The 19,634-nt window shown below is 41.4% G+C and overlaps 1 protein-coding gene across 3 annotated transcripts in view; it reads right to left on the bottom strand.

The window, feature by feature from the left end:
• adcy3a (adenylate cyclase 3a) overlaps window positions 1–19,634 on the bottom strand; it is a 31,525-nt gene that overhangs the window by 9,121 nt on the left and 2,770 nt on the right. For 2 of the 3 annotated variants that reach the window (XM_058053139.1, XM_058053140.1), the window contains exons 2-15: window positions 17,009–18,128; window positions 13,537–13,686; window positions 12,157–12,287; window positions 11,285–11,396; window positions 10,397–10,524; window positions 9,791–9,949; window positions 8,523–8,682; window positions 7,545–7,664; window positions 6,689–6,831; window positions 5,763–5,924; window positions 3,369–3,456; window positions 2,160–2,276; window positions 1,820–2,088; window positions 1,665–1,746 (exon numbers count right to left, since the gene is read on the bottom strand). In XM_058053139.1, the coding sequence (XP_057909122.1) occupies window positions 1,665–1,746; window positions 1,820–2,088; window positions 2,160–2,276; window positions 3,369–3,456; window positions 5,763–5,924; window positions 6,689–6,831; window positions 7,545–7,664; window positions 8,523–8,682; window positions 9,791–9,949; window positions 10,397–10,524; window positions 11,285–11,396; window positions 12,157–12,287; window positions 13,537–13,686; window positions 17,009–17,683 (2,496 nt within the window). In that variant the 5' untranslated portion in view covers window positions 17,684–18,128. The remainder of the gene's footprint in view (window positions 1–1,664; window positions 1,747–1,819; window positions 2,089–2,159; window positions 2,277–3,368; window positions 3,457–5,762; window positions 5,925–6,688; window positions 6,832–7,544; window positions 7,665–8,522; window positions 8,683–9,790; window positions 9,950–10,396; window positions 10,525–11,284; window positions 11,397–12,156; window positions 12,288–13,536; window positions 13,687–17,008; window positions 18,129–19,634) is intronic. The other variant, XM_058053141.1, reaches the window with a different exon arrangement.

The raw sequence follows: 19,634 nt of genomic DNA, 5'->3' as shown, positions 1-19,634 counted from the left end.
CACTCAAGTGTAATAAACAATGCAAAATCCGACGGTGAAGCTATTTAAGCTGTGTCTCGCGGGCTCTGATAATAATAAAAAACATCATTAAAAAGTCATAAACAGGTTTTCTATGCGCTAACTATGAAAATATGACATTTATTTACATTGAATCTTAAATGGTGGAAATTCATTTATCACAGTTGGGTCTGGAACCAATGAACCTCTATAAACGAGGGACAATTGTACGATGATCGGACCTGTGCATTGTGTTTTGGGTGGCGGTCGAGGACGTTACAATGTTCCACGGATGAGACAATAGCCAGCTCAGGAAGTTAAAAAAAACAACAACAAAGGAGTCTATTGTGTTTTATTGATGTCTAATTTGTACTCATGTATCTTGTGTCGACTATATTAGGTAATAGGAGTGGAAAGGTGACTATAGGGGTGTTAGTTCATGTCTAGAGGGCTCTAATAATGTTACAAAATGGCCTCAATTTCCACAGCTACGCCGATGATATTCACTATACATTCCTACCACCTCCATCACCTCCAACATCTACTCCACCCTCACCAACTGCTTAGCTGATATCAGAACTTGGATGGAACTACATTTTCTTACTTAATAGTGACAAAACAGATATTATCATCATGGGGCCCAAAAACATCCCAACACCCCCCCATAACTTCTATCTTCAATTTGACAGCGCCACCCTCACTCCATCCCCGCTCATCCGCAACCTTGGTATCCTCCTGGACCCCCCCCCCCCCCTTTCATTTGAACCCCACATCCAACAGTTAACCCGGACTGCATTCTTCCATCTTAAGAACATAGCCCGACTCCATCCATCACTTCCATTCTCTGCCGCTGAATCCCTGATCCATGCTTTCATCCCAACCAGGATGGACTACTGGAACAGTATTCCCTACGGTACACCTTCCAAACCCTCAACAAACTACAATATATTCACAACCTCACCCCCACCCGCTCCCGTGGACACATTACCCCCGTCCTCCAAAACCTCCACTGGCTTCCCGTCCCCCAACGCATTCACTTCAAAGTTCTTCTCATCACCTACAAAGCCCTCCACGATCTGACCCCCCCATATCTCACAGACCTGCTCCATCCACACAATCCCTCCTCAGACTCCAACCTCCTGGTACTCCCCTGTAAGACCAAGCTCCCAACCTGGGGAGACAGAGCCTTCTCCATGGCTGCCCCCACCCTCTGGAACTCTTTGCCCCATTCACTCCGTGCTTGCCCTGACCTTCCCACCTTCAAAAAACAACTCAAAACCCACCTCTTTAAATCTGGTTTAATGTCTAACTTTTTTATATCTGACTGCTGTGCCCCGCCCCTCCCTCCCCGCTTTTACTCTTGTTTTAACTGTGTATTAACCAATCAATGTTGTATTTTAATGTATCTTTTACTCGGTTTACTTGCTTTTATTCAACTCCATTTTCTGTAAAGCGACTTTGAGTATTTACTCAATTTACGCTACACAAATAAAATGTATTATTATTATTATTATAAAAAGCGTATGTAGATGGTCGTGAATGTTTTTTGTGATCTAATTCCAAGAATATTCCATTCCTACATAAGGAATCCGCCAATGAACGGCCATAAATGAGAGATTATTGTTATTATTATTATTTGAAAAAAACAAAATTGCAAGTCAACTTACATGTCGGGAGAAATAATAAAAGCTGAGCATCATAATGAAGATCATAACTGTCATTGTGACCTTGGAGGGCACCAGATAGGACCTGTGAAGATGACATGAAGATACGCAGGATTAGAAACGGTAGAAAGAATAAAAGGTTTAGTCCAGATGATCACCTGTATTCCTGAAAGCGTGCCGTGTCGTAGTGGTCAAACACGTCCCTCCAGCTGTACACGTTAACAACGCCAGTCGCCACGGTGATGAGCAGCATCAGCGTCAGCTTGACCATGTGACTGACTTGGACCAGCATGGTGGTGGCCATCAGCGCCAGCACAGCAATGTAGCTGTAGTACTTGGGGTTGTTCAGACAGCCTTCGGGACTCGACCACGTGGAGGAGAAAGACGAGGCACCGGCGGACGTTGGGCTTTGAGGCAGACAGCTGAGCTGGAGGACGGACAGAAGAACCGGCTCGGTCACGGCTCGGTCTGGCGGGCCCCCGCGCTAAAGAACCTTACCATATCCACAATGTCCGTCATGGTAAGTATGAAGATGGCCGCCATGGCCCAGGTGTTGCGAGCCCAGCGAGTGTGGTCGATCCAAGTGGAGAACCCGACAAGCTTCTTGGGAAAAACCTGACGGAAACACAAAAGAACTGCTTGCTTCAAATTCTAATATAATACAGTTCAAATAAACGGTACGGTAATAAAGTCATAATTACAAGAAGAAATCTGATGAAAAAATATGAAAAGAAAGGAGCTGATATTAGAACTTTAACTATTTGCTTGTGATTAATTACATTTTCCCTGCAGTTAACGCAGAATTAATCACATTTAATTACATTTATCTATAATAAATTCTCTTTGTGGTAAACCATTTGTTGTGCAACTACAATGCTAACTATATTACATTTTATGTAAAAGAATATACATTTCGGTCATATGGGCCATTATTTAAAAAATAATATTATTATACATTCAAAAGCATATTTTAGTATTACTATTTGTCTTTATTATTCGCATATTAGCTCTTAAACTCGGCCACAAAAGTTCAGCAAATACGACAGTGTTACCTCAAAATTAAATTTGTTTAGATTTGAGTCAGACTGTTCGCAAAAGTCGACCAGTCCAGGGTGGACCTGCCTCTCACCCAAAGACAGCTGGGATAGGCTCCAGCATGCCTGCAACCCTCGTGAGGTATAGAAAATGGATGGATGTTTTGATTTGCGTCAGACGGTTCTATAGAGTCCACCAGTCCAGGGTGTACCCCGCATCTCACCTGAAGACAGCTGGGATAGGCTCCAGCATGCCTGCAACCCTGGTGAGGATAACTGGTATAGAAAATGGATGGATGTTTTGATCTGCGTCAGACGGTTCTATAGAGTCCACCAGTCCAGGTTGTAACCTGCATCTCAGCCAAAGACAGCTGGGATAGGCTCCAGCCCCCCCGCGACCCTCGTGAGGAAAAGCGGTAGAGAATGAATGAATGAATGAATTTAGTGGGTGTGGGGTAAACACTGTTCCGTTGTTTGGGGCAGCATCTGATAGAAAGTGAAAGTCGTACGCGTTCACTCAGAGCACACGACTATGGTGTGTTCAAGGACCGCCGTCAAACAAAGTGGGAATAAATGCCTGTAGAAAGATCATGAAAGAAAACAACCAAAACATACCGACAGACAGTTATTTGGTACGCCATCTAAGCTGTAGAGAAATTCAAACAAGACTTACCCTGGGCAAGATGGCGGCCAGCGAGCAGATGGTGAGGATTAGGAGGAGGACTTCTCCCACGGCAAAGGTGATGTAATTTGCAATCAACCTGCGGATTTCAGAAAACAACAGATGGAATGATACAGCACTCTACAAGAAGCCATGAAGTATGGAAAATTTCATAATTTAAAAAAAATCCAAATATTTTTATGATTATAACGATGAAAATGGTCATATTAATGATGATTACAATAATGGTGATAATAATAGCAATAATAATGATAATAATGATAATAATAATATTCCAATGATAATAATAAGACAGTGGCATGAACATGATTATATCTTCCCAAAAGGGGTAGGCATTTATTATCTTCTGCTTCAGCCTACTCCTTTTTGGCTTGTGATCAGATAGTTGAATACAAATGTAAATAATGGAAAGTTATATTTTCATTGATGTAACAAATGTACTGTAATGTTTCATATACAGGGTGGCCCAAAATGTGACATCTCCATTATTTATTGACTGATTGACTGCCATCTTGGTCGTTGATGGCACAATCAACGAGCGCGAGTACACCAAGACCCCAGTGGGAGTTGGGACAAACAATCCACTGGCTTCCATTTTATTCCCAGTTGGAATGCGTCAGTTGGAATGTGAAAAGGCTCCAATCCAAAAGCAGAGTTCAGATCTGGGTGGACCACTTGGAGAAGTATGGGAGCGTGGAGAACCTCAACGCTGCCAGTGAGAACCGTCCAAGCCACTCGGGACGTCCCAAGAAGCGAACAGCCGAGCTGGTTGAGCGAGTGAGAGAGTCTCCCCAGCAGAGTCGGAACCGCTCAGTCAGTCCCTCGGTATGTCCCGTGAGACTGGCAGGAGACTTGAACCATATCGGAATACAGATGCTGCAGACCCTTACAGCCTATGGCAGTCAAGATGCTCCAGAAGATCGAGGAGACACCAAGTTTCCTTAACCTCCTTTGGACCTCAGATGAAGCCCACTTCCATCCTGATGGAAAGACGAACTCAAACGTCCACAAATGTCTTCTGGGGGTCCTCCAGACCCAATGAATTATGCATTATTGGACCAATTATTGCATTATTGGCCCAATTATTGCATTATTGGACCAATTATTGCATTATTGGACCAATTATTGCATTATTGGACCAATTATGCATTATTGGACCAATTATGCATTATTGGACCAATTATTGCGTTATTGGACCAATTATTGCATTATTGGACCAATTATTGCATTATTGGACCAATTATTGCATTATTGGACCAATTATGCATTATTGGACCAATTATGCATTATTGGACCAATTATTGCATTATTGGACCAATTATGCATTATTGGACCAATTATTGCATTATTGGACCAATTACTGCATTATTGGACCAATTATGCATTATTGGACCAATTATTGCGTTATTGGCCCAATTATTGCGTTATTGGACCAATTATTGCATTATTGGACCAATTATTGCATTATTGGATCAATTATTGCATTATTGGACCAATTACTGCATTATTGGACCAATTATTGCATTATTGGACCAATTATTGCATTATTGGACCAATTACTGCATTATTGGACCAATTATGCATTATTGGCCCAATTATTGCATTATTGGACCAATTATTGCATTATTGGACCAATTATGCATTATTGGACCAATTATGCATTATTGGACCAATTATTGCATTATTGGCCCAATTATTGCATTATTGGTCCAATTATTGCATTATTGGACCAATTATTGCATTATTGGACCAATTATTGCATTATTGGCCCAATTATTGCATTATTGGACCAATTATTGCATTATTGGCCCAATTATTGCATTATTGGCCCAATCTTCATGGAGGAATGTGGCGCAGCAGTGACAGTCACCAAGGAGCGGTATGTGGAGGTCCTCAAAACCTTCAAGAATGAACTTGAAGACCTACCTTGTTCCCCCCATAGACTTATTGATGGACGTGTGAGGTCGTGGGGACATTTTGGAACATTTTTGGTTCGTGGTGTGCCACAAGATTTTTACAATGTAAAAAAGGTGCCGTGGCTCAAAAACGGTTGAAAAACACTGGTCTAGAACAGAAGCTGTAGAACGGAGAAAAAGGCCAAAGACCCTCGTGTTTTGATGTGAGGTTTTGAATATAATAAACTAGTTATGACAAGTTTCATATCATTCAGACAAAACACTAAGAAACGGGGCCTAATTAGAGTTGGGGCCCTTTTTTTGGGTCACCCTGTATTTGCCCAAATAAAATAAAAAAAATAAAAATAAAAAACCCTGTCCAATCATGACAATGTTATGAGTCATATCCAAACCATCTAGAGATCTCTCTCAGCAGCCGCTAGCTATCATTGCTTCCAAACAGGAAGTAGATGTTGCAGATGCAGCCTACCTTGGATCTATGAGAGCCTCCATAGCGGTGGTGAAGAGCAGTACCACACAAGAACAGCAGAAGGCAGCACCACTCTGCTTCTCCTTCTCCACGGAGTAGCGGGTCTCCAAGTCTGGGTCCACGAACCTCAGGGAGAGACGGTTGGTGTGTTTCCCCTTCAGCCTAATGAGAGAGGACAACATGAACTACGCTAAGGAAGTAAAACTCTTCATTTGGATACAACACATGAAACTATGACACCCTACTCAATAAATGACTTGGGGGGGGGGGGGGGGGGGGGGGGCTCCGAAAGCCAAAACTCCGTCAAAAAAGCACAAGACTGCTTCACTCATCGCCTCATCTTCATGGCTGTGCATACACGCCCCTCCCTCCCATCCAATCCCAAACATTCAAAGTCAATTCATTTCATTGAATAATAATAATAATAATAATAATAATAATAATAATAATAATAATAATAATAATAATAATAATAGGGTGGCACAGATTAAAATGAACAAAGCATTATTAGAGCCCTGTAGACATGACAAAACACGACTATAGTCACATTTTATTTTATAGCCAAAAACTTACCACTTCCACACGGATAGGGAGGATAACTATTAACAGTTATTTAACCTTTAACATGAACATGAATCAAACGTAATCATTTTTTCTGGGTACATGATACCATACAGCATCCATATCAAACTTAAACATTAAACTTTCATATCAAGGCGGGGGCCTCAAACTAGTGTCCCCCACGGGCCGCATGTTTGAGACCCCTGTTGTAGGACTTTGGTCACTGGTGACAAAGGTAGCAAAATGGCGGTAGAGTGTCAGACAGTGGAAATACCCCCCCCTACTGTTTCGGCTGAGAAGTGCATGGCAGGCGTTCAACCCCAAAACGGAGCGATGCCTTTTTGTGTGCTGAAGTTAGAACTTACGCCTGGACAGTTTCCCTTTCCAGCAGAGCCTCGTTGAGCAGTTTGCTGAGCTCCTGTTCGTTCTCTTGGGCATCAATCACCCTTTCGGCCAGGTCCCGCAGACGCAGTCTTCGCCGAGGGTTTGGGAAGGAAGGGTTTACCACCTGCGGTTCCACGAATCATCAGTTCATGTTTCTAACACACTCCGCTAGCCAGAACACTTAGCATCAAGACAAAGTAGTAACTGTACACACCGGGGGGGGGGGGGGGGGGGGGGGGTGATGTAATTCCACAAGAGTAAAGCGCACGTCTGATGCAGGTTTAAAGGAGACCTACAGTATTATGTTCATTTTGGTCTTTTTGTATTGAGTTGTTGACTCCTATAGAGCAGCTACACACAATAACCAGCACAGAAAGCTTTCTAGTTCTTCCAGAATCTGCACCTATTCCAGCTGGATTTCTTTGGAAGTCATGCTTCTCGTGAAAAGCGTCTGTTTGAACTTATTCCACCCACTCCGAATGTTTGTTCCGCTAAGCTGCGAACCCAACTTTATAGGCGTTGATTAACAACAAAAACAACCATTTTGTGTTCTTTTACATAAAAATATTTATATTTGATATTATCACACTACCTTATTACTTTCCTGTGTATTTTAGAGACTACATTTGGAATACAGGAAGTGAGTAAATGTATTGCAATAGATGTGAAACAGATGGGGGGGGGGGGGGATTAAATAAGCTTTGCTTCTTCCTACTCCTTTTTGGACATGTGGGAATGTGAATCATATTATGTGATGTATTCCAGTACATACATTTTTTACATACTTTGTTTACATTTGAAATGAGCGTAGGCAGTGATGCGGACTACTATGTTTACCCTTGTGTCCAGTTCTTCAGGTTCCTCCGGTGTGGTGCAGGCTGTGTTCACGCTGCCGTTACAGTCACTTGTGTTGATCAGCAACGGAGAGTTTCCATTGGACGACGACACGGACAGTTTCTAACATGAAACAAAAGCAGTGAGTGATTGGTCGTCTTATTCCTACAATAAAATGGAACAATAATATCAAACAGTGGAAGAGTTTAGGCTGCACGGCGGTTGAGCGGTTAGCACGCAGGCCTCACAGCTAGAGGACGCGAGTTTGATTCCGACCACGGCCATCTCTGTGTGGAGTTTGCATGTTCTCCCCGTGCATGCGTGGGTTTTCTCCGGGTACTCCGGTTTCCTCCCACATTCCAAAAACATGCTAGGTTAATTAGCCACTCCAAATTGTCCATAGGTATGAATGTGAGTGTGAATGGTTGTTTGTCTATATGTGCCCTGGGATTGGCTGGCCACCAGTCCAGGGTGTACCCCGCCTCTCGCCCTAAGACAGCTGGGATAGGCTCCAGCACCCCCGCGACCCTCGTGAGGAAAAAGCGGTAGAAAATGAATGAATGAATGAAGTAAAAATATGAAGAAAAAAACGGTGGTGTTCTAATCGGGAAAAAAGTTGAAATTTTACGAGAATAAACTTGTAATATTATGATTTAAAAAGCGTCACTTTAGTAGCATAGAGCTGAAATATTTGTAAACAAATACATGATTTTCCAAAAGGCGCAGACACATTGGAAACATGGACATATCCATTATGGTGACAGGCCTACTAATTGACTTGACCAATATACTAAGAACAATTAGTCCAATTAGCTGAGTGAACATCTACGAGGGACTCGTATATTGATAGACAGTTTCTAGAAAGTCATAGAAATGTATGTTGCAGGACAATATTGACGTAGAGGGCCGTAGCTTGTGACCACAGGTGCATGAGGAGTACATATGTACTCAGTAGGTGTACTACGTATAGGTTGTACTCACTACACTGTTGATGCCGTTCTTTCCCCCTTTAGAGACAACCACCAGGTAGGTCTCGATTCCTCGCTCCCTCAGGTAGTCACAGCGCTCCCCTCCATTCCCCGGCTCCACTTCAAACTCCCCATGAAGACACTCCATGGTGTTCTGTGAGATGTGGACACGACTGGTCCACACAAAAAGGGTCAAGCGGGAAACCATCAGATGCTGGCGGCGTGGAGCACGACAGTATCACTGACTTTGCAGCAAGACATTTATCAATCACATTTTACACTGGTTTTACACAATGACGTGCATTTTAGCTAGCTCGTATTAACTTGTTTTTCTTTGTCCCAATGACGTGCATTTTAGCTAGCTCGTATTAACTTGTTTTTCTTTGTCCCAATGATGTGCATTTTAGCTAGCTCGTATTAACTTGTTTTTCTTTGTCCCAATGACGTGCATTTTAGCTAGCTCGTATTAACTTGTTTTTCTTTGTCCTAACGACGTGCATTTTAGCTAGCTCGTATTAACTTGTTTTTCTTTGTCCCAATGATGTGCATTTTAGCTAGCTCGTATTAACTTGTTTTTCTTTGTCCTAACAATGTGCATTTTAGCTAGCTCGTATTAACTTGTTTTTCTTTGTCCTAACGATGTGCATTTTAGCTAGCTCGTATTAACTTGTTTTTCTTTGTCCCAATGACGTGCATTTTAGCTAGCTCGTATTAACTTGTTTTTCTTTGTCCCAATGACGTGCATTTTAGCTAGCTCGTATTATCATGTTTACTGACATCATAATGCACAAAAGGGAAAGAAACATGTGTTCATCTTTACATCAGGATTGTAAATGATGGGCAAAAAATGTATCTATTTTGTGTATTTTGTTTTAAAATCACAATGTTCTTCCTTGTTAGCGTCCTATTACCTAGCTAAACAAAATGGCAACCGGAAGCGGACGTTACATCGCCCCGTCTGCGATGCATATCAGCAGACTCCAACATGTTAACAGAAAACCTTTTTATAGTTTTACCAAGGATAGTATTACAAGCATAAAACAATACTAAATGCATAGAAATGATGAATGAACTTTGACGCTTAAGACATGAATGTTCCCAAAGACACCACAAGGGCACCATCGTCCCCTTTTGAAATCAATGTATCATAAATCCAGCGGTGTTTGTCACCTTCTAGATCACCATGCTGCCACTTTTAATGAGATTCCCATTGTAAATTAGGACGGGTAACATTTGCACTCCACCAAATCCAGTCAAATACAAACCATGTTACGTTCTTACCCCGGTATCCCTCCGGCTTCCATCTTGTTGGCGACGGTGACGTCAGTGGACCATACGTCGTATTGCCAGCGTTTCTGACCCAGCACCCCCCCCAGGACCGTACCACTGTGCACTCCGACCCGCATGTCAACATCTGTCTGGGTTTTCTCCCGCACGTACCTGGAATTAGTTAGACACACGGTATCCCATGATGTAGTATAGCATAGTAAAATAAATACAGCACAGTGAAGGACACTAATAGACAGCCAGTGGGCTTTTTAAACTGTAGTTTACCCATATTCCCATTATTCCCATTATTCCCATTATGTCATAGGCCCAACCTTAACATCTCCCAAACCAAAGCAGCACAAACGTTCATTTTAACTGCACAAATCAGCACTAACTATTTTGGTTTCATTCCGAGCATGGTCGTGAACACCTCTCACCTTCAGCATCACGAGGGCCACGATAAAAGCCACGATAAAAGCCACCCTCACGCGGACTCATGTTCACGTCAGAGCTCCACAGAAATCCATCCCAGCCCATCAGTGGGGTAAATTGACAACCCTCGCCACGACACAAACAGCCATTGACTTGTGGGAACACGTGAGGGAGAGCGATACTCACGATATGGCCTCAACCATGGCGAGGCCCATCATGATGGAGCAGGCGGCATGGTCCTCCCTGTAGTCTGGCAAGCCGCAGATGCAATAGTAACAGTCCCCCAGGATCTTGATCCTCAGCTGGTGATATTTCTGTCAAGGTGGACTTGGTTTTACTAAGAGATGGTTTTTCACTGATGACATGCACAAGTACAAATGCTAACAGCGCTACACGCAATGGTACCAAAGCCCATTTCCGGCTTTCCACTGATAAAAAAAAACAAACAAACAAAAAACATATCTGAACGGTACGTCATAATTCTGAAAGTGTTGAAATTGTGAGATTTATTTGTATTTCATAATTTCGACTCTTAACACTTCAACGTTTCTGGTCATCAAATAAAGTTAATGACAACAACACAAAATGTCATTTTTATTAAAGGAGGAAACCAATCCAAACCTACACCATCCTGTGTTGAAATAAATCTGACATTCATTGAGATCCATCAGTGAGGAAGCAAAGTTATGAAGCAAATTCTAAAGCTTTTCCAGCCAAACATAGTGAGAGCTATTATCCACAAACGGCGACATCGGCCAGTTTTGGACCTTCCCAGGAGTAGCTGGCCAACCAAAATGACCCTAAAAGCACAGCAATGACTGGATGAGGTAAGGATTAGGTTTTATTTATTGTTCCTATGAAAGGAATAATAACGCAGTACAGCGGTTTCATTGGCCGCAGGACCGGAATCAATACTTCAGTGAGTCTTATGTTGATTCAGAAGAAGGTTAAAGGATTGTTTTCGTTTGTTCCTTTGCCTTTTCTACATAACCTGACAACCACCGCGCATGAATTGATGGGGAAAATGTACGTATGTACACAACCATAATAGGCTGGTCATGATGAGACACTCACCGCCGCCAGTTTGTCAAATCGAGCAAAGAGTTCATTGAGTAGTTTGACCAGCTCCTGAGCACTGCATGACGATGACAGCTGGGTGAAGCCGACGATGTCTGCAAACAAAATACTGCAACAACAAGAGATGGACAGATTGTCAACACGCGTCACTGGACCCTCCACTCTTCCATAAGGGGGTCAAAAATCACCCATACTAGAATCAATGCCTTTTTATGACAATGTTGCCATTTTGGTTAGGAATAATCACTTGTATGATATTTAGTATTATATTTAGGACCACACAAGAATGATTTCATGTTAGAAACATCTTCATTTTTCACTTTTTTACATCTTTGAAAAAGAAAATGACCCCGTACAACAATAGAAAATGGGAGGATCCATTGTGTGTTGCATAAAGGGAAGTTCAAAATGTCAATGGCATGATATCAAAAATAGGATTTTTGAGGAATACCTGGAATATGAAATGATAAAAAAATTTAATTAAGAAGATATTTAAAGAAAACAACCTGGTTGGGGTAGTAACACAAAAACTACAATTTCTTAAAATGTATAAAAGATAAGTTAAAAATGTGAATGGCATGATATCAAAAAGATGTTTTTTGAGGAATACCTGGAATATGAAACAGAGGAAATGCATCTGGTTTACGTGTGTGCTCCACAGGTGAAGAAGAATAGACAGGTAACAGTGCACAGAGATATAGCGGAGACAAATGATTTTTTTTAAATGCAGATCCATTCCTCTTTTGAACGCATGTTGTTTTGAGATCCCCAAGTCCTTATTTGTGTAACACCTATCTAGAAAACATTGCCATCTTGCTACTTTTACCCACTATAACGTACAGGCTATAATTCCACAGCTGTGACATTACCTGACATTTTCATGTCTGTACATGTACATGGTGTTGAACTGCTGCATCTCTTTCTGACTGGGCTCCTTCTTCATGTCCTGCAGCATCTCATCGGCTATGTGCTTCGGGAGGATGGACAGCAGCAGGCGTTCCTACAAAACCAATGAATATGCCGTTAACGATGCTCGATGTTGAAGAAATGAATGAACGGTGCATCGTCATCCGGGGCTTCAATCGACAGCGACCTGAATGAGTCAACCCTAAAATGTGCATAACAGGGTGTTTCACTTGGAAAAAATGGGGGTGCTGGAGCCTATCCCAGCTGTCTTTGGGCGAGAGGCGGGGTCCACCCTGGACTGGTGGCCAGCCAATCCCAGGGCACATATAGACAAACAACCATTCACACTCACATTCATACCTATGGACAATTTGGAGTGGCTAATTAACCTAGCATGTTTTTGGAATGTGGGAGGAAACCGGAGTACCCGGAGAAAACCCACGCATGCACGGGGAGAACATGCAAACTCCACACAGAGATGGCCAAGGTGGAATTGAACCCTGGTCTCCTAGCTGTGAGGTCTGCGCTAACCACTCGACCGCCATGTCGATCTTTGTTAAAATACTCATTTAAAAACATTGAAAACATGATCTACATACATGTTTTTTAATGCACAAGATTAGACACATGAAATCCATAAAATGATATGTAAATGTTACACTTAGGGGGAAAAGTGGGCTCATAAATTGACAATAAAAGCAGAAATAATGGGATTTCAGAAAACAACAGATGGAATCATACAGCACTCTACAAGAAGCAATGAAGTCGGTAAAATTAGGGTTAGGGTTAAAAAAAATTAAATTTAACTTTTTTTTCAATTAATTTAAAAAATAAAATCAAATTTAAAAAATCCAAAAATTGTTGCAACTATCATGATGAAAATGGTAATATAAATGATGATAATAATGGTGATAATAATAACACTAATAATGGTAATAATGATAATGATTATAACAACAATGATAATAATGATAATAACAATAATAATATTACAATGATAATAATAAGACTGTGGCATTAACATGATTATATCTTGCAAAAAGGGGTAGGCATTTATTAGCTTTTGCTTCAGCCTACTCCTTTTGGGCTTGTCATCACATATTTCATATATTTGCCCAAATAAAATAAAATAAAAGAAATAAAATGCTGTGAACGTCTGTTGTGCATAATCATTGGGATGTTTATTCAATAACATTCAAATTCTACTCTAAAGGTTGATGACTTGAAAATGACGTAATTTGACCGTAATTAATTTACTATTTAGCAAAATCAGAAAAAAAAATCCTTTGCATATCAGTTTGGAAAAGCAGTGTACATGACATAACGGATAATTGACCTCTGACCTGTTGCTGGCTCTGCTCCTCCAGGTTTAGTTTCACTTCGAGGGACTGTCTAGCCTCCAGGAAGGCTTTCCGATGCTTTCGGTCAGCCATGTAATACGACATGACCCCCACGGTGATAGCGCAAACGTAGATCACAATGTTGGCCAGGAGCTGGAACATACGTATACATTTGCAGCGTTTATGGTTTTACACAACAACACAACATGGCTTTATGCTTTTACAACAACAATATCAAGGTGAGAAATGCATTAAATATGTACTGGATATTTTCCTATCATTCCTATTTATTCACAATGTTCAAGAATAAGTAAAACAATCTGTTTTGGAAAAGTGTCTCTTGCAAAATAAAGTCGCTTGCAAATAAATTATGTATTCACGTCTGTGCCATCTGTTAGTCTCTCTGTGTTACACAGGCTGGATGACAAGATTTAAAATTAAAATTAAAATTAAAATTAAAATTAAAATTAAAATTAAAATTAAAATTAAAATTAAAATTAAAATTAAAATTAAAATTAAAATTAAAATTAAAATTAAAATTAAAATTAAAATTAAAATTAAAATTAAAAACTAAATTATATTATGAAAGCAGGAAGTGAACAAATGTAAGAGTTAGTGATTGTAAAAGTACCAGATGGAGGGGTAGGATTTAATAAGCTTTGCTTCTTCCTACTCCTTTTGGACATGTGGAACTGGGAACTGATTATGGGATGCACTCAATTGGAATCTGATGCATGTTCAAATGAAATCAAACCATGACCAAATTTAAGAAATGTATCCCTTAGATACAAAAGTCCTGGGGAGAAAACTGGGATATCAATGATTTTTTGCGTGCACGCAGAAAAGCCTTGCAAGCTGGTTGCAAGGTTAAGGCGGGGGAGGAGTGAGAGTGTCGAGAGTTTAAAAGTACATTGGTCACCACGGCAGCGGGTGACGTCCTCCCTGTCCCCACCTTGTGGGCGGCTTCTACGGCAAGATAGCATGAAAAATTGCAGCTCGTTTGTGTAGTAGCAAGCCGGTATGGTGTGTAATTCCCGATGTAAATGAAAGCCTCATTGAAACACACACTACCATATTTGGGAAACAGTTAGGCACCAAAACCACGTTTTTGTACAGCTTGTGGCTACAGAGTTACCGAGCTTCAATCAAACTACACTTTGGGCCGAGAGTCAAACAGGACGACCGCACGTGAATGGCGCATCAAAAGAATGACCGCCATTAAAGGAAACGTCTGTTAACTGGTTAACTTTGCCCTAGTAATAATATTGTAATAGAATAGTAATAAATGGATCTAATAGTTGAAGATCCATTTATATTCCAGGTACAGGCAGCCGTGAGGGTAACAACCATTACTGCGATGTGGCCTGAAGCGAAAAGGAGCTTGGTACAACCCTGCTCTGTCCGTGTCGTTGCAAGGGCGTGAAAAGCAGCCAAAATAGGGATCAAATACTTATTGTTCCCAGGGTGCGTGTAATATATGCTTGTTGAGTCAGGATTTGCATGATCAGCTCAGACTGGTTCTAATTTTCTTATGCTCACATAGTCTGAGCAGTAAAACAAATAGGGTGCTGTCACATTGTCACATTGTGTATCAGCTTTCTGTGTTGTACAAGGACTTTGGAAAAAAACATTCTCAAGTTGCATCTGTAGCAAATAACTAACAATTTATTTACTACTTTATTTATTTATTAAAGAGACTAATTCTTTTTCTAATTCTAATTTTGACAGAAAAGTAATCCCAGACAAAATACACTACAGTATATGAAAATGCTTTGGGACGTCTGCTGCTTGAAATGAGGTATTTAGTAGTATTTACACAAAAATATACAGTAAACCTCGGATATATCGGACTCGGATATATCGGAAATTCGCTCACAACGGACAGATAAAAAAGAACCGATTTTTCTGTAATGCATTTCCAATAAAAATTCATTGCATATATCGGATTTTTTATAACGGATTTCGCCTAATTCGGACAAAATCTCCAGTCCCGTTCCAATGCATTTCCATGAAATTTCCCTGGCATATATCGGATGGCGTAACAGGGCCTAGCTTAATTAACAATTTGTTATGCTCAGAGTCCAATAAAGTTCAATTCTCATCACCTTACGTCTCTTTTCATTGCCCAGTCCAGGTACATTGGAAACATAGTCAAGGAAGTGCCTTTTTATAACGGATAAAATCCCATTTACGCATATACCGGATATAAATCCCATATATGCGTAAAACAGACATTTTCCGGTATACGCATATAACGGATTTCGCTTATATCGGACAAAACCAGTGGGAACAATTGAATCCGATATATCCCAGGTTTACTGTATAACATTATGATCAAAGGGTTTTTTCTCACTGACTGAAATTGTACAGTATTGATGAGTCTCATAAAGTATGGATGCTAATTAATGGCTATGACCTGAGGGGCTCCCCAGGTATCAATCCTGAGACCCCTATTGTTTCATCTGTATATGCTTCCTTTAGACCAGCTAACAGGCCGCTATAATGCGTCCTACCACCACTATGCAGACTGACACTCAGCTCACCCACATTTATTTTGTCACTTTGTGTGGATGCAAAACTATTTTCTCCAACTAAAAAATAGAAACAATAACAAATTTTAACAAAAAAAAGTGTTAATAGTGACCTTTCTTTCTTAGACCTCACAAATCTACGGTGAAAAGGGGACCTATTGTGCTCATTTTCCGGCCCTTTGTATTGAGTTGTGGACTCCTGTAGAGCAGCTCTACACAATAACCAGCACAGAAAGTGTTATTTTTCTTCCATAATCTGCACCTAATTCAGATGTCCATATTTCTTTGGCTTTTGCGATTCCTGCAAAAACCGTTTTTTTAAGTAAGTAAGGGAGGGCGGGGGAAGCAGAAAGTTTATCTGGCCCACAGCGACGTCCATATATGGAATTCCGACCTTCTGTGACATCACAAAGGGGCAGTTTTACCACGCCTTCTGAAACCGAGCCATCCCAAACTTCTTTCAGAGCTCACTTCCAATAATACTTCCAAAGAAATAGGACTTTTCTTGTTATATTACAACATCTTCTCTTAATATTTTGACTTTATTTTTGTCAAATGACGGCTGATTCTTCCATTTATGCTGTTGATTGGACTTTTTCTGGCTAAATTCTTTTTTGGAGGATTTTTACATAGTAGATAGTTGTGCAGCATGGGAGAAGTTATATTACGGTGCGTTCAAGGACCGTCAAACAAAGTGGGACAGGTCAGCGCTCACAGCATAAACATACAAAAACTGTGGGATTTATAACTGTGTATTATTTTTTGAATAAGATGGTGTCCCTTATTTCCAAAAATGATATCTATTTACGTAAAATTCAATGTAGTTATTGAGAAATATTTGTGTGATTGGCTTGGAATTATACATTGCTTTGCTTTCTCACACTGTATGTACAGTACTGTATTATGCAGCACATTTAGTATTTTCACGTCTTGTCAAGTCTCACCTGTCGTCCAAGTGCCGCCCCGTGGATGTTCTCCTGCTGCTGCTGGGCGATGGTGACCCCCAGAACCAGGGTGTGCACCCCGCAGGTGACGGTGGCAATGAGGACAATGGGCGTCAGCCTCAAGGGCAGCGTGAGGAAAAAGGAAAAACTGAAGAAGGCCTGCCAGCCCACCGTGTCACTGGCCTGGTGAAAGCGGGCATAGTTCAGACCCAGGTAGGAGAAGATCTGGGCCGCTATGAGAACCCACAGGGCGTAGGGTACCACGCGCCTTGAGATCCGATCCGGCAGGAGCCCGAATCGGCACAGCAGGTAAAGGACGATGTCAGCCAGAAGTCCCAGCGATGCCACCAACACGGACGCCAGTTTGTCGCTGGTGTAGACCACCGCACACATGACGATGATGAAGCTGTCAAAGAGCGCGGCAAACACGACCAGAACCAGGAGGGTGTCGTGTCTTTGGCGCCTGAAGTAGGTCTGGTAGAGGTTCTCCAGCGACTCTGGTGCAAAGGTGAGGCGCATGAATCTGGGCAGGCAGAGGCAGCATCCTGAGCTCCTCACCGTGACCTCGTGTGTTCGTCCGACTGCCTGCCCGGGGTCAGAGGGCAAGGTCACGGAGCAGTCCGCGGAATACTCCGCTGAGTACTCGGGCTCTGAGAAGGCTCGGTTGCGAGGCATGCTGGACGTTCAGAGTCGGAGTCTTTGTCCTGGACGTCTTTGTCCTACTTGACGCTTCTTTGTTTTGGAGGCAAATCAAATCCTGGGATGCATGGTCTCTCCACGTCGCCGCACGAAAACACTCTCTTCCGCACCTCCGCTTACATTGCTGCGCCTGTGCTCACTGCGTGGATTTGTTGGCGTGGGGATTCAGTCCTGTGTCGTCTCCACGGGCTGGCCCCACCTCTTCAGCGACATGATCCACAGATTGTCTTCTTTCCACATTGGGCATCGGCGATGTGAGCGTGTCACTGGCTCATTTCCATAGTGGCACTCCACGGTGATGTAACCGGTCTGAGTGGGTACCTTCCATAACTGGAGTGCAGCTGGCCAGATGACAGCGTGGCCTCCTCATACTTCTGGGCCAGACGGGCTTTTGCCAGATGGGCTTCCATCGTCACATGGCCTGAATAAATGAGGGGGTGACATGGAGGGTGTTATCACAATCTGTGTGAAACATGAACACATATTTATTTACCTTTTCTGTGCATTATAACACCGGAAAACGAGTTAATATGAGCTAGCTAACAATGCACATCATTGGGATACACCTATTTCAAGTACAAAACACTCGAAAAAAAACCTCCTACAACGTTTTATGGTTCTATATCCACGCTGCGACACATATTTCTTTCCCTTTTCTGTGCTTTATAACACCACAAAACGAGTTAATATGAGCTAGCTAACAATGCACATCATTGGGATACACCTATTTCGAGTAAAAAACCCTTACAAAAAAAACCTCCTACAACGTTTTATGGTTCTATATCCACGCTGCGACACATATTTCTTTCCCTTTTGTGTGCATTATAACACCAGAACATTAGTTAATATGAGCTAGCTAACAATGCACATCATTGGGATACACCTATTTCGAGTACAAAACACTCGGAAAAAAAAAACCTACAACATTTTATGGTTCTATATCCAGCCTGCGACACATATTTCTTTCCCTTTTCTGTGCATTATAACACCAGAAAACGAGTTAATATGAGTTAGCTAACAATGAACATCATTGGGATACACCCATTTCGAGTACAAAACCCTCCTACAACGTTTTATGGTTCTATATCCAGCCTGCGACACATATTTCTTTCCCTTTTCTGTGCATTATAACACCGGAAAACGAGTTAATATGAGCTGGCTAACAATGCACATTATTGGGATACACCTACTTCGAGTACAAAACCCTCTAAAAAAATCCTCCTACAACGTTTTATGGTTCTATATCCACCCTGCAACACATATTTCTTTCCCTTTTCTGTGCATTATAACACCAGAAAACGAGTTAATATGAGCTAGCTAACAATGCACATCATTGGGATACACCTATTTCGAGTACAAAACACTCGAAAAAAAACCTCCTACAACGTTTTATGGTTCTATATCCATGCTGTGACACATATTTCTTTCCCTTTTCTGTGCATTATAACACCAGAAAATTAGTTAATATGAGCTAGCTAACAATGCACATCATTGGGATACACCTATTTCAAGTAAAAAATCCTCTAAAAAAAACCCTCCTACAACGTTTTATGGTTCTATATCCACGCTGCGATCATGCAAGAAGAAGTACATAGATGATAAATGTATTACAGTATATTGCTGTATTTTGGTGATTTAAAACACTACTGGAACATCTTTCCAAGCATTGATTTCAGTGTCATTTTCCGTGTAAAAAGGTAAGACGCCTCCTTCCCCCAGGCTGTTGAGCTGGTAAATAAATAAAAAAAAACGCTCAGAACAAAACGAGCATCTTGCTGAGTCTCCGTAGCGATGTGATCTGGTCTAAGTTGAGAACCGAAGAATCCACTGCGTCAGTCTGTCCTGTTGTTGGCCTGATTTATAACCTAGCATGAACTTCTCAAAACTAACAGCACAATACCAGCATTGTTAGGTAGCATTTTATTGT

The sequence above is a fragment of the Doryrhamphus excisus genome, chromosome 17 (assembly GCF_030265055.1).
Source record: "Doryrhamphus excisus isolate RoL2022-K1 chromosome 17, RoL_Dexc_1.0, whole genome shotgun sequence".
Lineage (NCBI taxonomy): Eukaryota > Metazoa > Chordata > Actinopteri > Syngnathiformes > Syngnathidae > Doryrhamphus > Doryrhamphus excisus.
This window is presented reverse-complemented; position numbering and strand designations above follow the sequence as displayed.